This window comes from Miscanthus floridulus, chromosome 16 (assembly GCF_019320115.1).
Source record: "Miscanthus floridulus cultivar M001 chromosome 16, ASM1932011v1, whole genome shotgun sequence".
In the NCBI taxonomy this organism is placed as follows: Eukaryota; Viridiplantae; Streptophyta; class Magnoliopsida; order Poales; family Poaceae; genus Miscanthus; species Miscanthus floridulus.
The window spans coordinates 98,309,817-98,332,729 of NC_089595.1; the positions used below are offsets into that span (position 1 = coordinate 98,309,817).

The 22,913-nt window shown below is 52.2% G+C and overlaps 3 protein-coding genes and 2 pseudogenes across 4 annotated transcripts; 2 read left to right on the forward strand and 3 right to left on the reverse strand.

Annotated features, from left to right (window-relative positions):
* LOC136511096 (signal recognition particle subunit SRP54 2-like) overlaps window positions 1-8,259 on the reverse strand; it is a 28,609-nt pseudogene extending 20,350 nt beyond the window's left edge.
* Window positions 8,260-10,943: 2,684 nt separating this feature from the next.
* LOC136513116 (single-stranded DNA-binding protein, mitochondrial-like) lies at window positions 10,944-15,981 on the reverse strand. Of its 2 annotated transcripts, none has more exons than XM_066507110.1 (8): window positions 15,827-15,981; window positions 14,560-14,636; window positions 14,252-14,415; window positions 13,933-14,141; window positions 13,731-13,831; window positions 13,428-13,487; window positions 13,026-13,078; window positions 10,944-11,784 (listed from the first exon to the last, which is right to left on the reverse strand). In XM_066507110.1, the coding sequence occupies exons 2-7, from the start codon at window positions 14,627-14,629 to the stop codon at window positions 13,065-13,067; spliced, it is 618 nt and encodes a 205-aa protein (XP_066363207.1). In that variant the 5' UTR covers window positions 14,630-14,636; window positions 15,827-15,981; the 3' UTR covers window positions 10,944-11,784; window positions 13,026-13,064. The 2 variants fall into 2 exon arrangements, with proteins under 2 accessions (XP_066363207.1, XP_066363206.1); XM_066507109.1 differs by having other exon boundaries at window positions 10,947-11,784; window positions 13,026-13,081; window positions 15,827-15,980.
* LOC136511097 (uncharacterized) lies at window positions 12,017-12,334 on the forward strand. Its single transcript, XM_066505307.1, has one exon. It carries the CDS (start codon window positions 12,017-12,019, stop codon window positions 12,332-12,334), a length of 318 nt encoding a protein of 105 aa, XP_066361404.1.
* A 444-nt stretch (window positions 15,982-16,425) lies between the features above and the next one.
* Window positions 16,426-16,923, forward strand: LOC136513117 (uncharacterized; annotated as a pseudogene).
* Window positions 16,924-17,986: 1,063 nt separating this feature from the next.
* LOC136512257 (uncharacterized) lies at window positions 17,987-22,273 on the reverse strand. Its single transcript, XM_066506229.1, has 6 exons — window positions 22,015-22,273; window positions 21,241-21,349; window positions 19,225-19,355; window positions 19,054-19,128; window positions 18,662-18,811; window positions 17,987-18,529 (listed from the first exon to the last, which is right to left on the reverse strand). Exons 1-6 carry the CDS (start codon window positions 22,231-22,233, stop codon window positions 18,410-18,412), a joined length of 804 nt encoding a protein of 267 aa, XP_066362326.1. The 5' UTR covers window positions 22,234-22,273; the 3' UTR covers window positions 17,987-18,409.
* Between the last annotated feature and the right edge of the window lie 640 nt (window positions 22,274-22,913).

A 22,913-nucleotide genomic window follows, 5' to 3' on the forward strand; every position in this document is an offset into this window, starting at 1 on the left:
GCGATGCAGTTGGAGATGGATGCGGTTGAGAAGAACCGCACCTGGGAGCTTGCTGACCTTCCTCGTGGTCATCGCGCGATCACCCTTAAGTGGGTGTACAAGCTGAAGAGGGATGAAGCCGGTGCCATCGTCAAGCACAAGGCTCGCTTGGTGGCACGAGGTTTCGTGCAGCAGGAGGGGGTCGACTTCGACGACGCCTTTGCTCCCGTGGCACGGATGGAGTCCGTGCGACTCCTCCTTGCGCTAGCTGCCCAGGAGGGCTGGCGTGTTCACCACATGGACGTCAAGTCGGCGTTCCTTAACGGCGACTTGAAGGAGGAGGTCTACGTGCACCAGCCGCCGGGATTTGCGATCCCCGGCAAGGAGGGCAAGGTGCTCCGCCTGCGCAAGGCCCTCTATGGCTTGCGGCAGGCACCGAGGGCGTGGAATGCCAAGTTGGATTCCACGCTAAAGGGGATGGGCTTCGAGCAAAGCCCGCACGAGGCGGCCATCTACCGACGGGGCAATGGAGGAAATGCCCTGCTGGTGGGTGTCTACGTCGACGACTTGGTGATCACCGGCACCAAGGATGCGGAGGTGGCGGCATTCAAGGAAGAGATGAAGGCCACCTTCCAGATGAGTGACCTGGGGCCTCTCTCCTTCTACCTGGGAATCGAGGTGCACCAGGATGACTCCGGGATCACGCTTCGACAGACCGCCTACGCCAAGCGCGTCGTTGAGCTAGCTGGGCTCACCGACTGCAACCCAGCTCTCACTCCGATGGAGGAGAGGCTGAAGCTGAGCCGCGACAGCACGACGGAGGAGGTGGACGCTACGCAGTACCGACGTCTTGTGGGGAGCCTTCGCTACCTCGCCCACACACGGCCGGACTTGGCATTCTCCGTCGGCTACGTTAGTCGGTTCATGCAGCGACCGACGACGGAGCACCAGCAGGCTGTGAAGAGGATCATCCGCTACGTTGCGGGGACTCTCGACCACGGCCTCTACTACCCGAGGTGCCCTGGGGCGGCACACTTCGTCGGGTACAGCGACAGCGACCACGCCGGCGACATCGACACCAGCAAGAGCACGAGCGGGATCCTCTTCTTCCTCGGCAAGTGCCTCGTTAGCTGGCAGTCGGTCAAGCAGCAGGTGGTGGCCCTGTCCAGCTGCGAGGCCGAGTACATAGCGGCCTCCACCGCTTCGACTCAGGCGCTCTGGCTCGCTCGACTGCTTGGTGATCTCCTCGGCAGAGACACTAGAGCGGTGGAGCTCAGGGTGGACAGCAAGTCCGCTCTGGCCCTGGCAAAGAACCCCGTGTTCCACGAACGCAGCAAGCACATCCGGGTGAGGTACCACTTCATCCGAGGCTGTTTGGAGGAAGGGAGCATCAAGGCGAGCTACATCAACACCAAGGACCAGCTTGCGGACCTGCTCACCAAGCCCCTTGGGAGAATCAAGTTCCTTGAGCTCTGCTCCAGGACCGGGATGGTTCAACTCTCCCACAAGACGACGCACAAGACTTAGGGGGAGAATGATGGATAAGTCTCATGTGTGGCTGGTCTTTGTGGGGCTATGATGCTCACATGGTCATGGTCCTTATGGCTGTTTTTCTGTTTTTTTAGGACAGCATCTTAGACTAGAGGACAGCATCTTAGAGGACAGCATCTTAGACTAGAGGACAGCATCTTAGCTAGGACAGCATATTAGCATCTTAGACTAGCATCTTGGCATATGCTTGGCTGGCTAGCAGGCTATAAATATGTAACCCCAACCCCTTGGGTTGGTATGGCATTTGTGTGAGCTTGTGTGAGAAATAGACAAGAAAATTGCCCCAACTCCTAGTGTCATCCTCTCTCGATGAGAGTAAGAATTCTCCTACTACCAAGAGTGAGAATTCAGCGACTAACAAGTGGTATCAGAGCCATAGTATCCTGTAGCCTGAGCATCTCCTGCTCATCCCCTTGCCCAGCCTCGCAACAGCCCCAGCTGAGAGTAGCAGCAGCTCCGGCCGCTCCTGTTCACTCCTCTCCCAGCTCGTCTGAAGCAGCCCTCTCCCCACGCAGCAGCCCCCCGGTAGCGCGTCATGTCCGCAGGGCAGTCTCAGCGCTCGGTCGCCTCGAGCACGCGGCGTCGGCAGGAGGCCGAACTTGCCGCGGCAGAGGAACGCGAGCGAGCGGCGGCAGAGACCGCTGCGGCGGCGGCAAGGGCGTCGAGGCTAGCAGCGGCGGAGCTGGCAGCAGCCAGAGTGGAGGCGGAAGCAGCGGCGGCGGCGAATGCAGCGCGTGCGGCGGCGGCGGAGGTCGAGGCTCTGCGCGGCAGCATCGGCAGCTCCATTTCCGCTGACGACACCGCCGACGCGGACCTCGAGCTGCTAGAGAGGGAGGCAGCGCGAGCGCGGGCGGCGCAGTGGACAGCCGCGCACGTCCACGAGCGTGGCGGCAGCCCAGACAGGCGCGGACGCGCTGGCGGCGCTCCTGGAGGAGGCGCGCACTGGCGGTGGCGCTCCTGGGGCAGCCGCGCACGCCCACGAGCGCGGCGGCAGCCCAGACAGGCGCGGACGCGCCGGTGGAGCTCCTGGAGGAGGCGCGCACGGCGGCGGCGCTCCTGGAGGAGGCGCGCACGGCAACGGTGGCGGACGGGTCGATGGAGAGCGCGGCCTTCACAGGCAGCGTGGCTCTCTCTCCCCGGATCGGTACCGACGGGTCGATGGAGAGCGCGGCCTTCACAGGCAGCATGGCTCTCTCTCCCCGGATCGGTACCGTGGTTACCACGGGCTCCAGGCTGTTGTCAGGGACGTCGGTCCCGGCGGTGGGTGGCCCACCCTCACCAAGACCAACTACGTCGAGTGGGCTGCGGTGATGAGGGTAAAGCTCCAGGTGCGGCACATGTGGGAGGCAGTCCGGTACGGCGACGTCGACTACGACCTAGATCGACGGGCGCTGGATGCTCTCATCGCTGCAGTCCCGCCCGAGATGCAGTTCTCGCTTACCAACAAGCGGACTGCCAAGGAGGCTTGGGACGCCATCGCTGCGGCACGCATCGGCAGCGACCGCGCCCGCAAGTCCACACTGCAGGCACTTCGCAAGGAGTGGGAGAACCTGGCCTTCAAGCCAGGTGAGGACGTTGATGACTTTGCTCTCCGTCTCAACACTCTGTTGCAGAAGATGGTGCAGTTCGGCGACGACACCTACGGCGAGGAGAGAGCTGTCGAAAAGCTCTTCCGCTGCGTCCCCGAGAAGTACAAGCAGATGGCTCGCTCGATCGAGTCGCTGCTGGATCTCTCCACGATGTCGATCGAGGAGGCGATAGGTCGCCTCAAGGTCGTCGATAGTGATGAGCCACAGTCCCTCTCGGGGCCCATCACCACTGGCGGGAAGCTCCTTCTCACTCGGGAGCAGTGGCTTGCCAGCCAGGGTGACCGGAGGAAGGGGGAGCCTTCTTCCGCGACAGGCGGCCGCAAGCGTGGCAAGCCGCGCAAGGCGCGCAGAGACGCCCAGGCCGGGGCGCGAGGACGTGCCGAGGGTGATGCCCGCGGAGGCGCCCAGGGCGGCGCCGCCGGCAAGCACAAGCCGGCACGAGACGACACCTGCCGCAACTGCGGCCAGCTTGGCCATTGGGCCAAGGACTGTCGACAGCCACGACGCGGCCAGGCCCACGTCGCACAGGCGGAGGAGGAGGAGCCGGCTCTGTTCATGGCACATGCAAGCATCGAGCTACCTCCAGCGGCACCGGCCGCAGCGGCTCTCCTCCACCTTGACGAGCCAAAAGCACACGCCCTCCTCGGCGACGGCTCCGGCAACGACAAGACTGACGGGTGGTGCCTCGACACCGGCGCCACCCATCACATGACCGGTCGACGGGAGTTCTTCACCGAGCTTGACTCTAGCGTCCGAGGCTCCGTCAAGTTTGGGGATGCCTCCGGCGTGGAGATCAAGGGCGTCGGCTCCGTCATCTTCACCACCGTGTCTGGTGAGCACAGGCTGCTCACCGGAGTCTACTACATCCCCGCGTTGAGGAACTCCATCATCAGCTTGGGACAGCTGGATGAGAACGGTTCGCGCGTGGTGGTTGAGGATGGAGTCATGAGGATTTGGGATCGTCGCCGTCGCCTTCTTGCCAAGGTATCCAGAAGCGCAAATCGACTCTACGTCCTTAACGTGCAGGTGGCACAACCCCTCTGTCTCGCTGCTCGTCGGGACGACGAGGCGTGGCAGTGGCACGAGCGTTTCGGGCACCTTCACTTTGAGGCCCTGAAGCGGCTCAGTGCCACGGAGATGGTGCGAGGCCTGCCGTGCCTCGACCATGTGGAGCAGCTCTGCGACGTCTGCGTGTTGACGAAGCAGAGGCGACTCCCCTTTCCCCAGCGGGCGAGCTTTCGAGCCAAGGAGAGGCTCGAGCTCGTGCACGGGGACTTGTGTGGCCCGGTGACACCGGCCACACCGGGAGGACGACGCTACTTCCTGCTGCTCGTCGACGACCTCTCTCGCTACATGTGGGTGATGGTCCTCGGCAGCAAGGGAGAGGCTGCGGACGCCATCAGACGCGCGCAGGCTGCTGCGGAGGCGGAGTGCGGCCGCAAGCTGCGCGTGCTGCGCACCGACAACGGCGGCGAATTCACGGCGGCTGAATTCGCGTCGTACTGCGCTGACGAGGGCATTCAGCGCCACTACTCCGCGCCGTACAGCCCGCAGCAGAACGGCGTCGTCGAGCGGCGCAACCAGACGGTTGTGGGGATGGCTCGGGCCCTCCTCAAGCAGAGGGGGATGCCGGCTATCTTCTGGGGAGAGGCGGTGGTGACGGCCGTCTACATCCTCAACCGCTCGCCTACCAAGGCGCTCGACGGCAGGACGCCGTACGAGGCTTGGCATGGGCGCAAGCCGGCGGTCTCCCACTTGCGGGTCTTCGGCTGCCTCGCATTCGCCAAGGAGCTTGGCCACATCAGCAAGCTCGACGACAGGAGCACTCCGGGAGTGTTCATCGGCTACGCGGAGGGCTCGAAGGCCTACCGCATCCTCGACCCGAAGACACAGCGTGTGCGCACGGCGCGCGACGTTGTGTTCGACGAAGGGCGAGGATGGGCGTGGGACAAGGCAGTGGACGACGGCTCAGCTCCGACGTACGACGACTTCACTGTCGAGTACGTCCACTTCGAGGGAGCTGGGGGAGTAGGCAGTTCTTCTTCGGCGAGCGCGTCTACCCCAGTCTCCGAGCCTCCACCGACCCCGGCACCTGCTACTCCGACAGCACCACGCTCTCCAGCCAGGACCTCGGCTGCGATGAGCTCTTCGCCGGCTCCACCACAGCCGACAACGCCACGCACTCCAGCACCGACAGGCACCACTCCGGGCACGTCTACTCCACCACCAGCTCGTGTCGAGCACGGCCCGGTTGAGCTCGCTACTCCGCTCTCTCACGACGAGGAGCGCGTCGACGCGTACCACGACGGTGAGCCGTTGCGGTACCGTACGGTGGAGAACCTTCTCGGCGACCAGCCGGTGCCGGGACTGGTGCCTCACGACCTGGAGGACCTGGAGGCGCAGTTGCACCTTGCGTGTGACGACGGCGAGCCTCGGTCGTTCGCAGAGGCCGAGAGACACGCGGCATGGCGCGCCGCGATGCAGTTGGAGATGGATGCGGTTGAGAAGAACCGCACCTGGGAGCTTGCTGACCTTCCTCGTGGTCATCGCGCGATCACCCTTAAGTGGGTGTACAAGCTGAAGAGGGATGAAGCCGGTGCCATCGTCAAGCACAAGGCTCGCTTGGTGGCACGAGGTTTCGTGCAGCAGGAGGGGGTCGACTTCGACGACGCCTTTGCTCCCGTGGCACGGATGGAGTCCGTGCGACTCCTCCTTGCGCTAGCTGCCCAGGAGGGCTGGCGTGTTCACCACATGGACGTCAAGTCGGCGTTCCTTAACGGCGACTTGAAGGAGGAGGTCTACGTGCACCAGCCGCCGGGATTTGCGATCCCCGGCAAGGAGGGCAAGGTGCTCCGCCTGCGCAAGGCCCTCTATGGCTTGCGGCAGGCACCGAGGGCGTGGAATGCCAAGTTGGATTCCACGCTAAAGGGGATGGGCTTCGAGCAAAGCCCGCACGAGGCGGCCATCTACCGACGGGGCAATGGAGGAAATGCCCTGCTGGTGGGTGTCTACGTCGACGACTTGGTGATCACCGGCACCAAGGATGCGGAGGTGGCGGCATTCAAGGAAGAGATGAAGGCCACCTTCCAGATGAGTGACCTGGGGCCTCTCTCCTTCTACCTGGGAATCGAGGTGCACCAGGATGACTCCGGGATCACGCTTCGACAGACCGCCTACGCCAAGCGCGTCGTTGAGCTAGCTGGGCTCACCGACTGCAACCCAGCTCTCACTCCGATGGAGGAGAGGCTGAAGCTGAGCCGCGACAGCACGACGGAGGAGGTGGACGCTACGTAGTACCGACGTCTTGTGGGGAGCCTTCGCTACCTCGCCCACACACGGCCGGACTTGGCATTCTCCGTCGGCTACGTTAGTCGGTTCATGCAGCGACCGACGACGGAGCACCAGCAGGCTGTGAAGAGGATCATCCGCTACGTTGCGGGGACTCTCGACCACGGCCTCTACTACCCGAGGTGCCCTGGGGCGGCACACTTCGTCGGGTACAGCGACAGCGACCACGCCGGCGACATCGACACCAGCAAGAGCACGAGCGGGATCCTCTTCTTCCTCGGCAAGTGCCTCGTTAGCTGGCAGTCGGTCAAGCAGCAGGTGGTGGCCCTGTCCAGCTGCGAGGCCGAGTACATAGCGGCCTCCACCGCTTCGACTCAGGCGCTCTGGCTCGCTCGACTGCTTGGTGATCTCCTCGGCAGAGACACTAGAGCGGTGGAGCTCAGGGTGGACAGCAAGTCCGCTCTGGCCCTGGCAAAGAACCCCGTGTTCCACGAACGCAGCAAGCACATCCGGGTGAGGTACCACTTCATCCGAGGCTGTTTGGAGGAAGGGAGCATCAAGGCGAGCTACATCAACACCAAGGACCAGCTTGCGGACCTGCTCACCAAGCCCCTTGGGAGAATCAAATTCCTTGAGCTCTGCTCCAGGACCGGGATGGTTCAACTCTCCCACAAGACGACGCACAAGACTTAGGGGGAGAATGATGGATAAGTCTCATGTGTGGCTGGTCTTTGTGGGGCTATGATGCTCACATGGTCATGGTCCTTATGGCTGTTTTTCTGTTTTTTTAGGACAGCATCTTAGACTAGAGGACAGCATCTTAGAGGACAGCATCTTAGACTAGAGGACAGCATCTTAGCTAGGACAGCATATTAGCATCTTAGACTAGCATCTTGGCATATGCTTGGCTGGCTAGCAGCCTATAAATATGTAACCCCAACCCCTTGGGTTGGTATGGCATTTGTGTGAGCTTGTGTGAGAAATAGACAAAAAAATTGCCCCAACTCCTAGTGTCATCCTCTCTCGATGAGAGTAAGAATTCTCCTACTACCCAGAGTGAGAATTCAGCGACTACCAGAAATAACAGCCTCAAGCATTTGAATCATATATACATCTTATCATCAGAAATTAAGACACCCAATAAAAACATGAAAAAGGAAACAACTACATGACTAACATGAGTGTTTTGTTGCTTCGCGAACAAACACCTTGTGATATTTTGTCGCAGGCGTTCGGAAATAAACAATGAACACAGACAACATCTTCTACCGTAAGTCCGTAAGTTCAAACTTCCGATACAAATTTTGCTATGTAAGATGTAACGAGCAATTGGGCAGATGAATGATACTGACCCTGCAAGCCGACGAACATGACCACATTAGGCTTCCCCTTGCTGGGGGTGAAGGACGGCTTCCCGGGATCCAGCATCCTGCGTATCTCATCGACAACGGCCTGCAAGCACGCAACAGACAGAGAGATTAGCCCTCCGTCCGCCGCCCGCTCCGTAGGCTCCGATCGAATTAGGGCCTGCGACTGCGGTTGCGACTCGCGACTCGCGACTCGCGAGGGGGCGGGTCGAGGGAAGTTATTAGCGACGTGCGTGCGTACCTGCTGTATGATGCGGCGCTTGTTGGTACCGGCGGCGAGCGCGTCGAGGTTGACGATGCGCTTGATGTTGGCCTTGACGTCGCGGACCGTCTCGAAGCGGACGTCGGCCTGTAGGAGCGCGCGACAGATCTCGTTGAGGCAGTCGGCGAGCACCTTCTCGTCCACCACGGTGGCGTTGCTCATCCGCGCCAGCGCGCGGGCGATGCTCCTGCCCAGCTCCGCGAGCACCTTCTCGGCCGGTCGGTCGGACGCCCCGCGAGACCCCCCCCCCCCCCCCCCCCCCCCCCCCCACCTCTCCTCTTCGGCGGGAAGGACGGTGGGCGGACTGACGGGTCACCGAGACGAGACGAGACGATTGATCACCGACCCGGAGTCGGAGGCGCGGCGGCTCTTTTCGTGACTCGTGCGCGGCTAGCGGGCGCTGTTGTGAGGCTGCCAACGCAACGAGCGGGTTGGGGCCGTTGGATCAAGCGATCCGGCGTTTATGAACGGAAGGGATCGGGTCCACCAACGCGAGAATGTGGTTGCGTGGTTTGCGCCTTTGCGGGGTGCGGCTGTATTTATACGTAGCTACGGCGTGGGAGACGGAGAGACCTCCTGTACTGCTACGAGTCGACCAAGAAACCGATCAAGAAACGAGTCGGTTTCTGACTTCGTGTGTACCATGGTAGCCTGGGTTCCCGAATCCCGGGCGCTTGGCAGCCGAGTCCGTCTGATGATGCGAACCGAAATACCGAATGCCACCTACCTGAGGCCTTCGTTCTGTTAGGAATGAACTGCAGCAGGAATGGTCCTAGGAGGGGAACAAGTGGGATCGGTTCCGGATGTCAAGAGAAGGAAGCAAACCTGGCCGTAGATCACGTAGAATGTCCAAGACGGATCAGATTCCGTTTCAAGCCAAGCTTAACCGAACTGCAATCTTTTATGGGCGGGTTTTTGTTCAGGTTGTTCTGATCCGGACGGATTGGGTCTCCTTCCGGGCCTTCCCGTAAGAAACGAACGAGGCCTTAGGATTTTTCTGGATGCCGATGAGTTCGACAACGATAAACGAAACAAGAAAATAACACCCAAAGAAAAGAAAAGCAGAATTTAACTTTTATTTATGCACGTAATCTTCCACAGGATCAGAATTCCAGGAATCGTGCCACTGCCAGCAGGCAGTGCCACGATCATGAACCGCTCAAACATGTACGGAGTAACTAGCTAGGCCGCAGCGGCCTCTAACTTGCCACCACCAACCCGGCGGGCCGGCACGGAGGCCAGATCTCGCGGGCCGGCGTCCCCGCGCCCGCGGGTGGCCCGCTCGTACGCCTCGAGGCACCGGCGCTCGCAGCCGGGCTTTGGCGGGCCGGCGCGGCACTCGTGCAGGTAGCGGTCGCGCTCCCGCTCGGCGCCCTCCTCCCGCTGCTCCTCCCGGCGCTTGGCGCGGCCGTACTCGTCGCACTGACGCAGGCAGTACCGCCGCTCGGCCGCGCCGAACTGCCGCTGCCGCGCGCACTGCTGCCTGCACGCCGTCACCTCGGGGTCCACGCCCTCCTCGCGCTGCTCCTCCTCCGGCTCCGCTGCGCGTGCGGACACGAGGAGGACGAGGAGCACGGGCAAGGCCATGTACGTATATTTATGTTAATCCACGTGTTGAAGTAGAATTAAACTAAATTACATTCCATACTACTTCAACGGATCGGAACGAATGTACGCATCCAAACAAGGCGATAAATGAATCCATGTACAACATATACAAATAATAAAATGGCACCCTGCCTGCATCTCGCCAATTCTTTGTTTGTTCACTTCGTACAATCCTTCGGCGGTGGGCCGTCCAGAAACTAGAATTATGGATCCTTGAAAAAAATGAAAGCTGCAGGCAGCTGAAGGAGATCGACCACCTGTACGAAAATTCATGGCCATCCTACAACTCGGTCGATTGCACGCATCTTTTGGTCTCCCACTGTTTGGATGTGCGGTACCGACGACAGGTACACACTGGCGGCTAGTGTCAATCCCAGATCTCCAGGACCATTTCGGAAACTTGTCCGGCGTCCGACACGGTACGCACGGGATCGTCTGATCGGTGCCGTGCGCGCGGGCCGGGTATCTTGGCGCGCCGGGGCGGATCGACCATCCCTGTGCGCGGCGAGAATTGAAGCCTTCACGTGGAGGCGGCAGTGAGCTAGCGCCCAGGCATGCAGCAAGGCGCTGGCCGAGGGTATGGCCACCGGGCTGTCGGAGCCGCGGCGCGGAACGCGCCAAACGCCAGGGCGCGGCCACGCGTGCCTGATGCGGCCGGCCCGTGACCCCCGCCGCGGCGCGCGCGGGCACATGGACATGGCCTGCGCGGCCCCCGGCCCGGGCGAGAGAGAAATCCGGCCGGCCGGCCGGACGGCTCAACATACCACGCGTGACGCGTACGTCTCCGCCGCGCAGAGGGCGCTGTCTCAGCCTCTCAGGTGCCCGCCGCGCGGCCCGTGACCGTGCGTCGACGTCCCCGGCAGAAACGCGCGCGGCGCACGCAGCAGGTTTGGCGCGGCTCGCGATCGCGATGGCGATCGTGCGCGCGCGGCGCGGGGCTGGCCTTGGAGGCAGACCTGGTCGAGGGCGACAGAGCGAGGCGTCTGTTCACGGCACATGCACGTACGCCAACGCGCCGTGATCCCGGGCCCTTCGTATGCGGTGCGGTCGATCGGGAGCAGGTAGGGCTCCAGGCGCTGTGAAATTTAGGGTGCATGGCAGCATGCTGTGTTCTGTCGTCAGTCGTCGCCCATCCCGGTGTGCACAGAAGAGTGTTAGCAGGTGGACGAGAACGAGACCGGACAGTGTGTCACTGTGTCGTTGAGAATGTGAAAACAAGATGGCAACTATTCGTGCGCATCTACTCCTCCCTGCAGGTAAGGGTAACGGCATGCATGGCTTCCATTGCCATTTTTACTGGTGTTTCGGGCAGAGGAAACGTTCACTATACCACCTTGCTTGGAATCTGCCAAGCTGATGACCGACGATCTGCTTCAGTATCATGCTAGTAGTAGTAGCTACAACAATTCGTTGTCACTTTGCTCGCGTATCAGTAGCGTTTGGGACCTCTTTGCATTGTCTTGTCCTCTCGGTGAGAACTCCCGGGTGCAATTTGCCAATTTCCATTCGACGGACAGGGAGACATTGACGAGGCCCGGGAACATGGCGAAGAGCGACCGTCGACTGAAATCTACGGCGGCATGGCCAGTGATGGCGATGCCACCATGGCTACTGGCTACGGCAACGTCCAAGCCTATAGGCATGGGCAGGGAAGAGAAGTGCAGGCTTTGCGTTCCCGGTGAGTGATGGAAACCGGAGGAAGCAAGGGAAAACCGTTTTTTCTTGTCCATTAACCTTGCATCTTAGAGCAATTCTCTCACCCAAGCACTCCTTCAATTCAACCATTTCATGATCCAAGTATTCAGCAAAACAACCTCACCACAGAGCCTCTCATCTGGACATAATACACGAGTTGCTAGCCTGCCCAGTGCCAGCAAAGCGCAAACCATAGATTAGAGGTAACGTGAGCAAAGTTAAAAGTTCAGTAATTAGGGCCAACATACCAAGCATATGAAACCCAATTTCAGGTATAAAACCATAAACGACCTGTTACCAAGTTTTACTGCATCTTCAAATCAAGAGTACAGGCTTCTGCTGATACTCGTACCTTCATAACAGTTACAGCCATGTGAACCGCGGCAGCCATCAACGCAGATCATAGGCCTTCACCAGCTAGTGCACTGCTCAAGATACAATGGGCCTGGGCAAATCACGAAATTTCAATCATCGATCAGAGCTAAGCAATACAATCCAGAGGAAAAGACAAGCTGTCCAATTTTTCCATACAAGTAGCAACCTAGTCCAGAGGGATGAGGCCCCAATCGTTCCCCTGCTGGTATCTATTGTCCCCCTCTACCTTGCTTGCTATCGCTTTCCAGCTCTATTTCTATGCTTCTGCTGGTTCACAGACCTTGCTTTCATGAGCACTGAAGATGGACATTGAATCGGTGAGGTGTGCTTGCTGTAGCCTCAAAGAGGACTGCACCCAGGAATACATAGACAATGTCAAGGGCAACTTTGGAGGGAAATGGCTCTGTGGCTTATGCTCAGAGGCTGTAAGGGATGAACTCAGTAAACACAGGAGCAGCCAGGATGGAATTGAAGAGGCTATCAAGGCTCATATGGAATTCTGCAGGATGCCGCTGTCAAGCCCAGCTGTCCGGGTAGCTGATGGCATGAAGGAGATGCTTAGGAGGAGGTCAGGGGACAAGAGGAGGCCAACAACACCATCAAAGGCACACTCAGCATAGCAAGGTAGGTAACAACCTTCGCAGTTGAGGACTGTCAACAGAGATGCTTTCAGTCGCCTTAAGGTCAGTGCATTGATGTGAGAGCCTCTCAATCTACTAAATGTTTGTGTCCTATAAGTATATTTTTTTATATATATACAGGCAGCATGTCAAGTGTAAATATGAGCAATCTTATTAATCTGAGGTTTCATGATCATTACATGAATCAAGTGCCGTCCACATGAGATACATCTAGCTTATTTTCTGTTTTTATTTTCTTATCTTCTGCATTTGTTTCCCTTCAAATCTAGAAAATAAATTTCGTTATTTGTTTCTTTTACTCAATTTATTTATTCTGATAATTTGCTGTCAGGAGTCAATTCTTACTATTCAGTTCTAATGGTGTGAAGAGTGAACAGTAGTTTTACAAACTTTTACTTGATTATTAATCATAAGGTACTTGAAGAGTACTGGAAACAAAGGGTACTTCTTTTTTTACTAAAAGAAAGCCAACATGAGTATCAAGGAGGCCTGGATAATTACAGATGTGCATCACATGGAAAAGACAGTAGCACTAAATTACACAGGAAGATATTGAGGGCTCAAATATTCTGCAGATATGTAAATTTGGCACTATAAGCTAGAGCTCAAATGAATGAAAATCCATACTAGTAGTGCTGAGACTAAGAAGAACAAACATATTCAAACTTGCCTCAAGCTAGAAGCATACTCCTGAGATCATTAACTATAGCTAGAACAGTCCTCCTCCTGCAACCAAAGACTATTGTTATTATCATTTGCATGATTGAAAACTTGGACTCAGAAAAGGTAGCATATGGATGGCCATTCCCATTTTTCAAGTGTATGATTAAGTACTAATGACTTTCCACATTTCAAATGTTTGGAGCTTCTCATGCTGTTAACTGTATTACCAAATCGTGAATTTAGGTAGACACTAAAATGATAATTATAATTCCATACATACCATTCAAAAAGATCAGACTTTATAAATCAAATAGCTTTCTTGATTGTCTAAGAAATCAAACACATATGTTTGGTTGCTTGTGTGTACTTTCTTACGATATCAGAATCTTAATATAATCAGTGAACTTACTTAGCTCATCTAATGATATGTTAGCAGCACTGTCCCCAGATTTAACCAATCGAATCTTGCCTGCACATAGAATAGTTATCCAAACATTAGGCTTTTGTTCAATGGAGAGACAGGAAAATAAAAGGTAGATGTAAGCTACCATACAAGGACATCCTATTTCAACTGAAAAAAAACACATAGCTGTGTGATTGTTAGGACATAAAAAATGGTCATTGCCATTGAGTTACCTATGAAAACTAATTATGTAGAATACAGTCTCACTAATCAACATACTAGGAAAGAAGCTTGTGTGAATCAGCATACCATCACGTCGAACACAGATCTCAGGTATGTTTTTTACTTGATCATTAACACTGTCATTGTAGACCCTGGTTTCAATATCGCCCTCAACATAGACTGCAGAACTGACATAAGGTAAAAGAAAAAATATAAGCATCCATGGCGAAAAAGATAGATATAGTTGTATTCAAGGTAAAAAGAGGATCTTTTGATTTAAACCACATACTTCTTCACCAGCTTCTGAACAGCATAAGCACCTAGCTGGTCATTATGAACAGCTATGCGATGCCACTGAGCTGGCCTCGGCAAATCATTAGGCCCAATTACCCTCTGGTCAAACATGCCACCAGTTCCAACGGTAAAAACAGTTACTGTATGCCCATTCCTTAAAATTTTTTGCACAGGCACTTGTCCAACTTTGCCACAGATGATGGCCTAGCAAAAGCACAACAGATTATAAACGTAAAGTAGGGCTCCTCAAAAACAAAACAACAGGCAGAATTTCATATAAAAGATATAGGATATCCAATTTTTTATGTCCATACCCTATGCACGCCACGGAAATCCCAGCCCTTTTTGGGATCTACGCTTTGGGGTCGTAACTCTCTCTTTGAATCTGAATAATTATCATCATATTCCATATCACCCTTCTCATCAACATCAGAAAAAGATACGGTAGAACTCCAAACTCGTGATTGTCTGCAGAAAACTGCAGAGAGAAAGGTTTAATATATCTTGCACGTCAATGTAAATGTATATATCATATAAAATGATTGATCAGTGAACACAGTTTCCATGTTCCTATGCTAGGTGAAATCTGTGACTGTGAGGAACAATTGAACCAAATACCTACCGGTTGAAACCCTTTGCTGTTCCATGACCCTCCTCAAGCCCTTCAGCAATCCGGTGCTGACATGAGTCATGGTGAAACTACATGAACAGAGAAAATGAAGAAGATATAACCATAAACACAATAATGGGATTTTCTTGTTTCATCCATGAACTTAAAGAAAACATCAGAGCAATTTCGTTCAAGCTAACAGTGTATCATTTAAAACTTTTTATGACCTTAATGTTAACACTTAACAGTAAAAAAAAAAACATGACGAAAATGATACGTCAGAAAAAAAAAAAAACTGACCATGGACAGCGTGATCAGAATGGTGAGAAATTATTTCACAGGAGAAGGTTCAGAATAACTAACTCATAATTATATGCATCTGAGGAACACTTTGTATGTAAACTGCAGATAGCTGTCGACTGCAGTCTGCCTGCTTTGATAAAACTAGAGCGAATCGTTTGTATTCCCAGATAGCACATCTTTTCATTAACCAACTATCAAAACGTGAACTAATTATTAGGAGGTATATGACCAATAATGGGGGGACAATTCGAATACAAGGGATGGCAATTTGAGCAGAGATGACCCAGTCACTTATTTTTCCCTCCTTAATGTAGTGCAACATAAGCATTTTCTATTAAACACACAATACCAGTGTTGGACTGGACAGCATAACGTATTGCAAGACTAAACTGTTTCTGTTCTGGTTAAATAATATGCCTAGCACACTACTGTCAATTGGCCTTCCATTATTTCCTCACCTTTCTAGAGGCAATCCCTTTAAACTAAGCTAACACATAATACAGGGTTTAAGTCTCAGCACAGTACAGTATTGCTCCCCATAACAAGTAGCACGGACATGTTGTATCAAACACATCCTCCACCCATTTCCACATGTTCTCTGTTGTCCATACTCGCCCATAATCCATGTCGAGTTGTACAATTTGATCAAGGCAATCCGGTCACTCAAAAGGGGGATCATAGAAAAGATCAAAGGGCAAGGATAAGCCAATGAGGCATCAAGGCAAAGATCAAAGGACAAGGATAAGCCACACAGGCATATGAACGAACACCTCTCGTGCATGGTGCATAGAAGTTGCCTGCTGCTCCATAAGATGGGAAACACGAACCGTGCAAGCAAATTCATCAATCGGGGAACCCCATCTCCGATTACATACAGAAGCATCCAACATTTGCACGGCGGATGCCTTCGCAGCAAGCCAGAGGTGGTAACAGTTTTAGATGGGGATTGCAGTTCATACCGAGATGGAGAACGTACCGTACGGTTATAGGGAAGGGACCGTCGGAGCTGGGTTTTGGAGTGGGGGCGTCCGGCGCGGCGGGCAGAGGCGCCTCTCCGCGCTAATGGGAGAGGGAGACGGCGATCGGGAAAAACGGCGGCGCTACCATTTCCTGAGGTTCGTTTGTTTTTCTTTCGGGTCCGGGTTTTTTTTTCTTTATAAGAGCTGGGCTACGCCAAGGCAAAGGGTCCTGACTCTGAGTAGGCGCCAGCCGCAACCGCAAGTGGCCTAGGCATTCCCTCGTCGTGCGCAGGCGCACCGCGCGTACGGCGGCGCACCATTCCCCGGCGAGCAAAACCTTACCCAGGCATCGGCGCATCCCGGAGGCGGTGAGCCCGACGACAGGGAGCCTCCGCCGTGGCGATAACCCAACCAATTCCACCCCACTGCCTCCTCCTTGCCGCCGTCGGCTTGCGCCCACGCGCCCGTTCGCTGCGCCGTCGCGCACGTCAACGGCCGCACCCTCCAGCGGTTCAACGACGAAACGCCACGGAGCTACCGACGCGTCCGCCGCACGCGTAGTCACACTTCCATCTTCCTCCGCCACCCCGCAGTTGACTTCAGAGTCGGAGGGAGGCCACCGATCCATCCATGACCGTCGTGAAGCGTTACGTGTTGCACCTCTTCATCTCGCTCAAGTACGTGACGGCGAACGTGGTGGACCGGCAGTGCGGCCGCATCGTGACGACCGCGGAGCGGCCCCTGCGAGACGGGCTGGAGCGCGGCCGCGCCTGCAACGCCAAGGCGGCGGCAGCCGTCGGCGAGGTCCTCGCCATGCGCCTCAGGTGGACGGCCTCAGCCTCGCGCGGGAGCTAGCCCATATACGCCAACGCGGAGAAAGAGGTCGCGAAGAAAGTGTTCAAGAACCAAACCAAGGTCTGGGCAATGGCCATCCTCAACGCGCTGCGCAGCCACGGGGTCAAGGTCAACCTCCGCATCGACGACGAGGGCGACCACAGGCCGCACGTCTGAAACAACATCAGTTCACCAGTGTGTTCCTAGAGCTCACAGAAGTATGAAAGTTTGAGCATGTTATTGTTATGTGTTGTTTTATGCTGCTTCAGTAGCCTTTGCCCTTGACTCTCCAGTTTATTGAACTTGAACACCATAGCTTTCTGTGTGTAGCAATATCACTGCTGAAACTTCTGTGTGATCTACTACTTTGATATGAACACATACAGATATCAGGAAAAGGGGCAATTGAACTAGTAATTCAGCAAAAAAAAAACCACTCAGGATAATTGCCCTATTGGGAAGGGAATTGACAGCCAACGGTGTTTTGGTAATACTCAATAACTGATAACTTCTTAGCAAAAACACAATTAAATTACAGGGCACCTGGCTGAAGACTGAAGAGGAAAACAAAGAAAAATGTCGAAGTGATGTACTAGATGCGATGATGCAGTTGAGGATGGCTGGATGGGGAAGATGTTATCAACGTGATCTGTCACCACATTTTGAAAATGTTTGGATATTCAGTGATGCTGGGAAACCTGAAATCGAGAGCGGCGGCGAGTTTGTGGAACCAGCCGCTGAGATCCCTCGGAAAGGAGGCGGCAAGCCGGCATCTGAGCGTGCGCAGCGAACATGCAGGCGCAGGCTCCCTGCAGGGAACTCAGATTACACTGACAGCGCGCATGCTGTGCTGAATCAGAGGCCTTTTTAAATATAGGGTTTAAAGTTTTAGGGTGTCACGTCGTTTATTATAGGCTGTTTAGACATTAATAAAAAATAAATTACAGAATCAGTACGAGACGAATTTATTAAGTCTAATTAACCCGTCATTAGCACATATGTTACTGTAGCACCACATTATCAAATCATTGACTAATTAGGCTTAAAAGATTCGTCTCGCAAATTAGTCGCAAACTATATAATTAATTGTTTTTTTAGTCTATATTTAATACTCTACGTATGTGTCCAAACATTCGATGAGATAAGGAGTAAACTTTAGGGGAGGAACAAAGCCTGAGGCCCCATCGCTGGTCTGAAACTTGCTGAAAAACACTGTTCCGACTGCATTATTGTGAACAAAAAAAACATTGTTCCGACTAAAAAAGAAATCGAACAAACCGAATATAAGTGCATTATTGTGAAGGAAAAACACTATTCCAGCTAAAAAAAATTTGAACAAACCGAATATGAGGTAAGCCGAACAGGGCCTCGGTATGGAAGAGGCGGATCACAAGTTCACAACTCATGCATCTGCTGACAACTATCATGATTCTGCATAAAGTGTAGCTCTAGCGGACAGCACCATGAAGTTCGTTCAGATTCGGGAGCCATGGCTACCCTCATTCAAATTTCAGATCGTCCATTTTCTCTGCATTAACTGGCTAAATTTGATACCCATGAAGCACATTTGTCCGGAAATTCAGACTCTTTACATTTGGTTCTTTTTTTTTCCTTTCCCAAAACAAATGTTTATCCAGCTTATATTGTTTCAAATAACCTCTTAAAGCATACGACTGAAACTGGATCACACTTGTGTTTGTGTGGCCTGAGTTACCAACATAGAACTAACGATTCTGCACGTCAGACCAACAAATCGTCTGTCATCTTCAAGCAGCGTCAGCGTCCCCTGTGGATTTCTTGTACTCTGGCTTGAGCTCATGCGTTCCCTGGTTTGGTCCTCGTTTATTATACACGCACAGATCGTTCAATATCTCCTTGAGGAATTGCTGCATAGAAACAAACATAAATAATAACCACATGAGCAGTTAGAGAACAATAAAAGAAATATCTGTAGTTGCAATCTGCATATCTTAGAAGCATTTCCCCACTGACATATCAGGGAAGAGACAAGGAAATACCTCTGGCTGGTCAGTTTCTTGCACTAGTGCCTTTAGGGCCCAATTGGGTTGCCTTTCAAAAAGCTTGAATATAATGTTTTCCATCTCCGTGCGATCCCTACGAGTTCTTTTGACATCAGATGGTTTCGCTGGTGCTTGCTTCTTCTTTTCCTGGCAAGCAAAAAGTTCAACAAGTCATAAGATGTTATAATTGGCAGTGCAAGTCAAAGAGACTGACAAGACATGATTGAGACCGACAATGTGATGGAAGACCTAGAAGGAGAGTAAAATTCAACACTGCAAACTTTTTCCCAAGCAGCGACCATATTTAGGTAACACAAAAAATGTTGATCTCTCATTAAAGACGACAGCAAAATGAATAATTTCAAATGTTAAGTGGAAGACAAAACTACCTTTGAACCAGAAGGTATGAGACCAACCCGGCCAGGCATTGGTCTCATGCTCATTCCGTGGTCATTGTCAAGTACCTACCAAGTGATCAGAAAGTGTCATATTGGTAAGCCACAATATACTTCAAAAATGGCATAATATGGTAAAATAATTCAACCGTCAAAGAACTCCACCTGCACTTGTCTAGATTTAACCATATATTTTTGTGTTCTTTCACGGCATAACTTTCCATAGTTCGCCAAATTATCACTGTGAGGTTCCATGTCAAACTTATGCTCTACTTTTCCTTCGCATGAAAGTTTCCCTGCAACAAATAGGGCACTATTGGATGAACCAAAACACCAATTCAAAAAGAAAAGAAAAGAAAAAACTGCTGGGAAGTGGTAAGGTTCCTAGCTGGTTACAATCAGTAAACCTGCAAGCAAACAGTTACTAGTAACACCCACTGATGCCAGCTGGTTATTCAAAAAAGAATACTCCCTCTGGCTGTTTATATATCATGCTGCAGAATGATCACAGAAACATGATGTTTGGGCATTTGGCCTGTCCAAATTTGTCCCCACAAACTTGTATGCCAGCTCAGATTTCTACGTGGTTCTCCACATGAGGAAAGGCAAACAGGCATCTCGAACTTTCTCACGTCCCACACAAAAACTGACAGATTTCTCAAACGTCCACAGACAATACATGCCTGCAGACCAGCTGGTTCACAAAAGCTTCAGCTTAAGCAAGTGCTGCCCCTTGCACAAAATTGAAGTAGGGTAGGGCACACCGGGTCTTAGACTAAGGCAGAAATTACTCCATGGGGGAAAGAGGGAAATAGGCATCTGCCTATTGTAAGATTTCAATTTGGGCAGAGGAGATTGTGGATGGGCGGTGGCATGCAGATCTCAGGACGCCAGAGGAGGTCAACAACCATCAACAGCACGCAGTGCTTAGGAAAGGTGGATTCATGGCTGCATACAAGGGTGAGCAACTGTAGAATCATAGGTCATCAAGTGCTGGAGGCAACCGAAGCCCTAATTTGAAGGATTGTGCCTACGGACCATGGCAGTGGCGGTGTGTGTATGAGGGAGGTCGGAATCGACAGATCATGCTTGTAGGCCACAGAAGGGTGTGAAGGGAGGAAACCAATGGATCCTGGATGTAGACCAAGGCAGCGACGCTAGGTCGCGCATGGATGGAAGGGGGGGGAGGGGGGGGGGGGGGGCACTGCATTGCTACAGTGTGACATTTATCTGCTGGGAAGGGTGACCGTCTGGGAGATTAGCTTTGTGAATAGATAATGGGGCAAAAGAGTAAAAAAACACTGTCCTTAATTTATTTCTACTAGGTTGTCGGGACTCGGGAAACGACATGTATTAGCAACCAAAGCAAGCATAATATAATAATTAAATGAGTCTGGAAAGTGGAAACCGTTGGCTCAGACAAGTTTAACCGTTTAAGGGAAACTTAAGATATGGCCTTATTTTCCTATCTCTTTCCAAATAACTTTCAGACAAGATAAGTCAATATGCACTAATTATGTGGAAGTTTCTTAGCATTAGCAAAAATTTCCCTATATTAACATAATATAGGAACCAAACCTACTGTGAATCAAATGATCTAGAATTCTAGAAGTATTGTGGTAAACAAATAACCATCAAACCACATTTATTTATGTCAGACATGTAATTGCACATATGCCTAACCCTAACTGCACAAACTTATTTCAGATGACTAAATCACTATAATATACTCCCTCCATCCCAAATTATAAGACGTTTTGGCTTTTCTAGGTTCATAGTTTTTGCTATGCACTTAGATATACACAATGTCTAGATACATAATAAAAACAATGTATCTAGAAAAGCCAAAACATCTTATAATTTGGAATGGAGAGAGTAAAAGGTAATATAGAAACAGAGAGATTTTAATGAATTCCTATCCCACAAGAATGTTACAAGAATATAGCCAGAAATGTACAATGCTAAAACATATGAGGATATACTATTCTGATTGTACCAAACAAAATCACTGTGCTAAATAAAATGGCATCATTAGAACTAAGCATTAATGGATATCTGCCATGCAAGAACAAAGGCAAATCATGTCTGTCTCAGCAGTAAACTTGATTTCAATCATAGATAGAGAGGCGTGCATTTAATTTAAGCAATGTAAAGTTGACAAGCTGTGAATCTGGATCCTACCTTGGTTAGATTCGGAGAAAACACACATAGGCACGAAATCTTTGAACATATTCAAAGAGTAGCTCTTAGGTGTATTCCCAGTGTTAGTTTGAGCCAACTCCATCTTGAACTGTCATTGCAATAGCATGATTTAAGAATGATAGGCACCAAAAGCAGAGATGATGATATACATGAAACAAACACACAATGAGCAGCATTAACCACCAAGGAATCCGATTACGGCATCTGCTCTTAAAATTAGTCACCTAACAATTTGCAATCGCTTTCAACAAAAACCGATGTGTGGTATGTAGCGTATGTAGACCACAGAAACTATGCAGTCAAATGAAATAAGTACACTTGCTTGCAGTCAAATGAAATATGCACACTTACTTTGGTTGAATATCAATTTAGTTTGTCCACAATAACAAGGGATTCTTCCTCTTGTTCTTACTGTGGTCCAATGAGTCTCTACCAGCCTGTTTCGTAAGTCTCTAGTCTCTACCAGCCTGTTTCATGAGTCTCTATCTACCAGCCTGTTTCGTGCCAAATATATTCAAAACCAGTCCTCGAATCTAGAAACAACTCCAATTCCTATGCACATTTTCTCCCCAACCCTTGGAGTAACTCAAACAGGTTCACAATTTGTTCGAGCATACGCCTTCAGTGTGGCAGCCAATTACAAAGACAGGAATTTCAAAAATTCCCCATCAGTTCGATCGAGGAGATTCTAGAATCTATAGCCGAAGCACGGGGAAGGGACCAGCGGGGTGGAGGGGATTGGGGGATACTTACCTGGAGCGTAGGCTCTTCGGGGCGCTCTTCGGGGGGCTCTTCTGGTCGGAGTAGGTCGAGGGAAAGGACGACCTTGGCGACGACGGGGTTGGCGTTGGCGGGGTCGGAGGAAGAGGTGGAGGCGGCCTGCCAGGCGCGGGAGACGACCGGGGGGCATTTCATGAGCCACACGGAGCGGTCGGCCCGCGCCGTCTCCAGGTACTTGGCCTCCTCGGCCATCGTTCTTGCCGCCGCGGCGCGACTCCGATCCGCAAGGCTCTCGTGCTACTCCGGTTCGCACTGAAATCGGCGGCGCTAGGGCTCGGCGAGCGACGGACGATCTGACGCTGCGGAGGCACGGGGGATCCCCGAACACGGAGGCGTAATAAGGGGGGAGAAGAGAGGGCACGTTGCGACGCGGATAGCGTCGGTTCGGAGCGGAGGGCAGGTCAGGAGAGGCTTCCAACGGGCCCTTCCTGTCAGAACTCTATTTTCTTTTTCTGGTCTCACTTGTCGGTAATGAGACAGTTTTTTTTTTTTTAGACTGACTTGGGACTATTTGGTTAGAGGCCTCCGAGACATCCTCCAGCCCATGCATCAATCTTAGCCCAAGGCTTTCAAAATTATATATGTCTCCATATATGATTTATGATTGGGCTCAAACCAAACAGGGTTTTAGGATTTACTTGGTTTTTATGCTAAGCATTATATATACTTGCTGAACCAGTAATGTATTTAGAGCTAATTTGGAAGCTCAAATCCTCTTGGATCCCTGACTTTTTTCAGAGTGGAAAATACATGGATAAATAATTTGAATAACAATTTAGTTTTTCATGGAGGGTTTTTTCCATCCCTGGATGTGCATCCACCTTTCTTCCAAATTAGCCCTTAGTGTCAAGTGAACCTTTCTCATCATGATG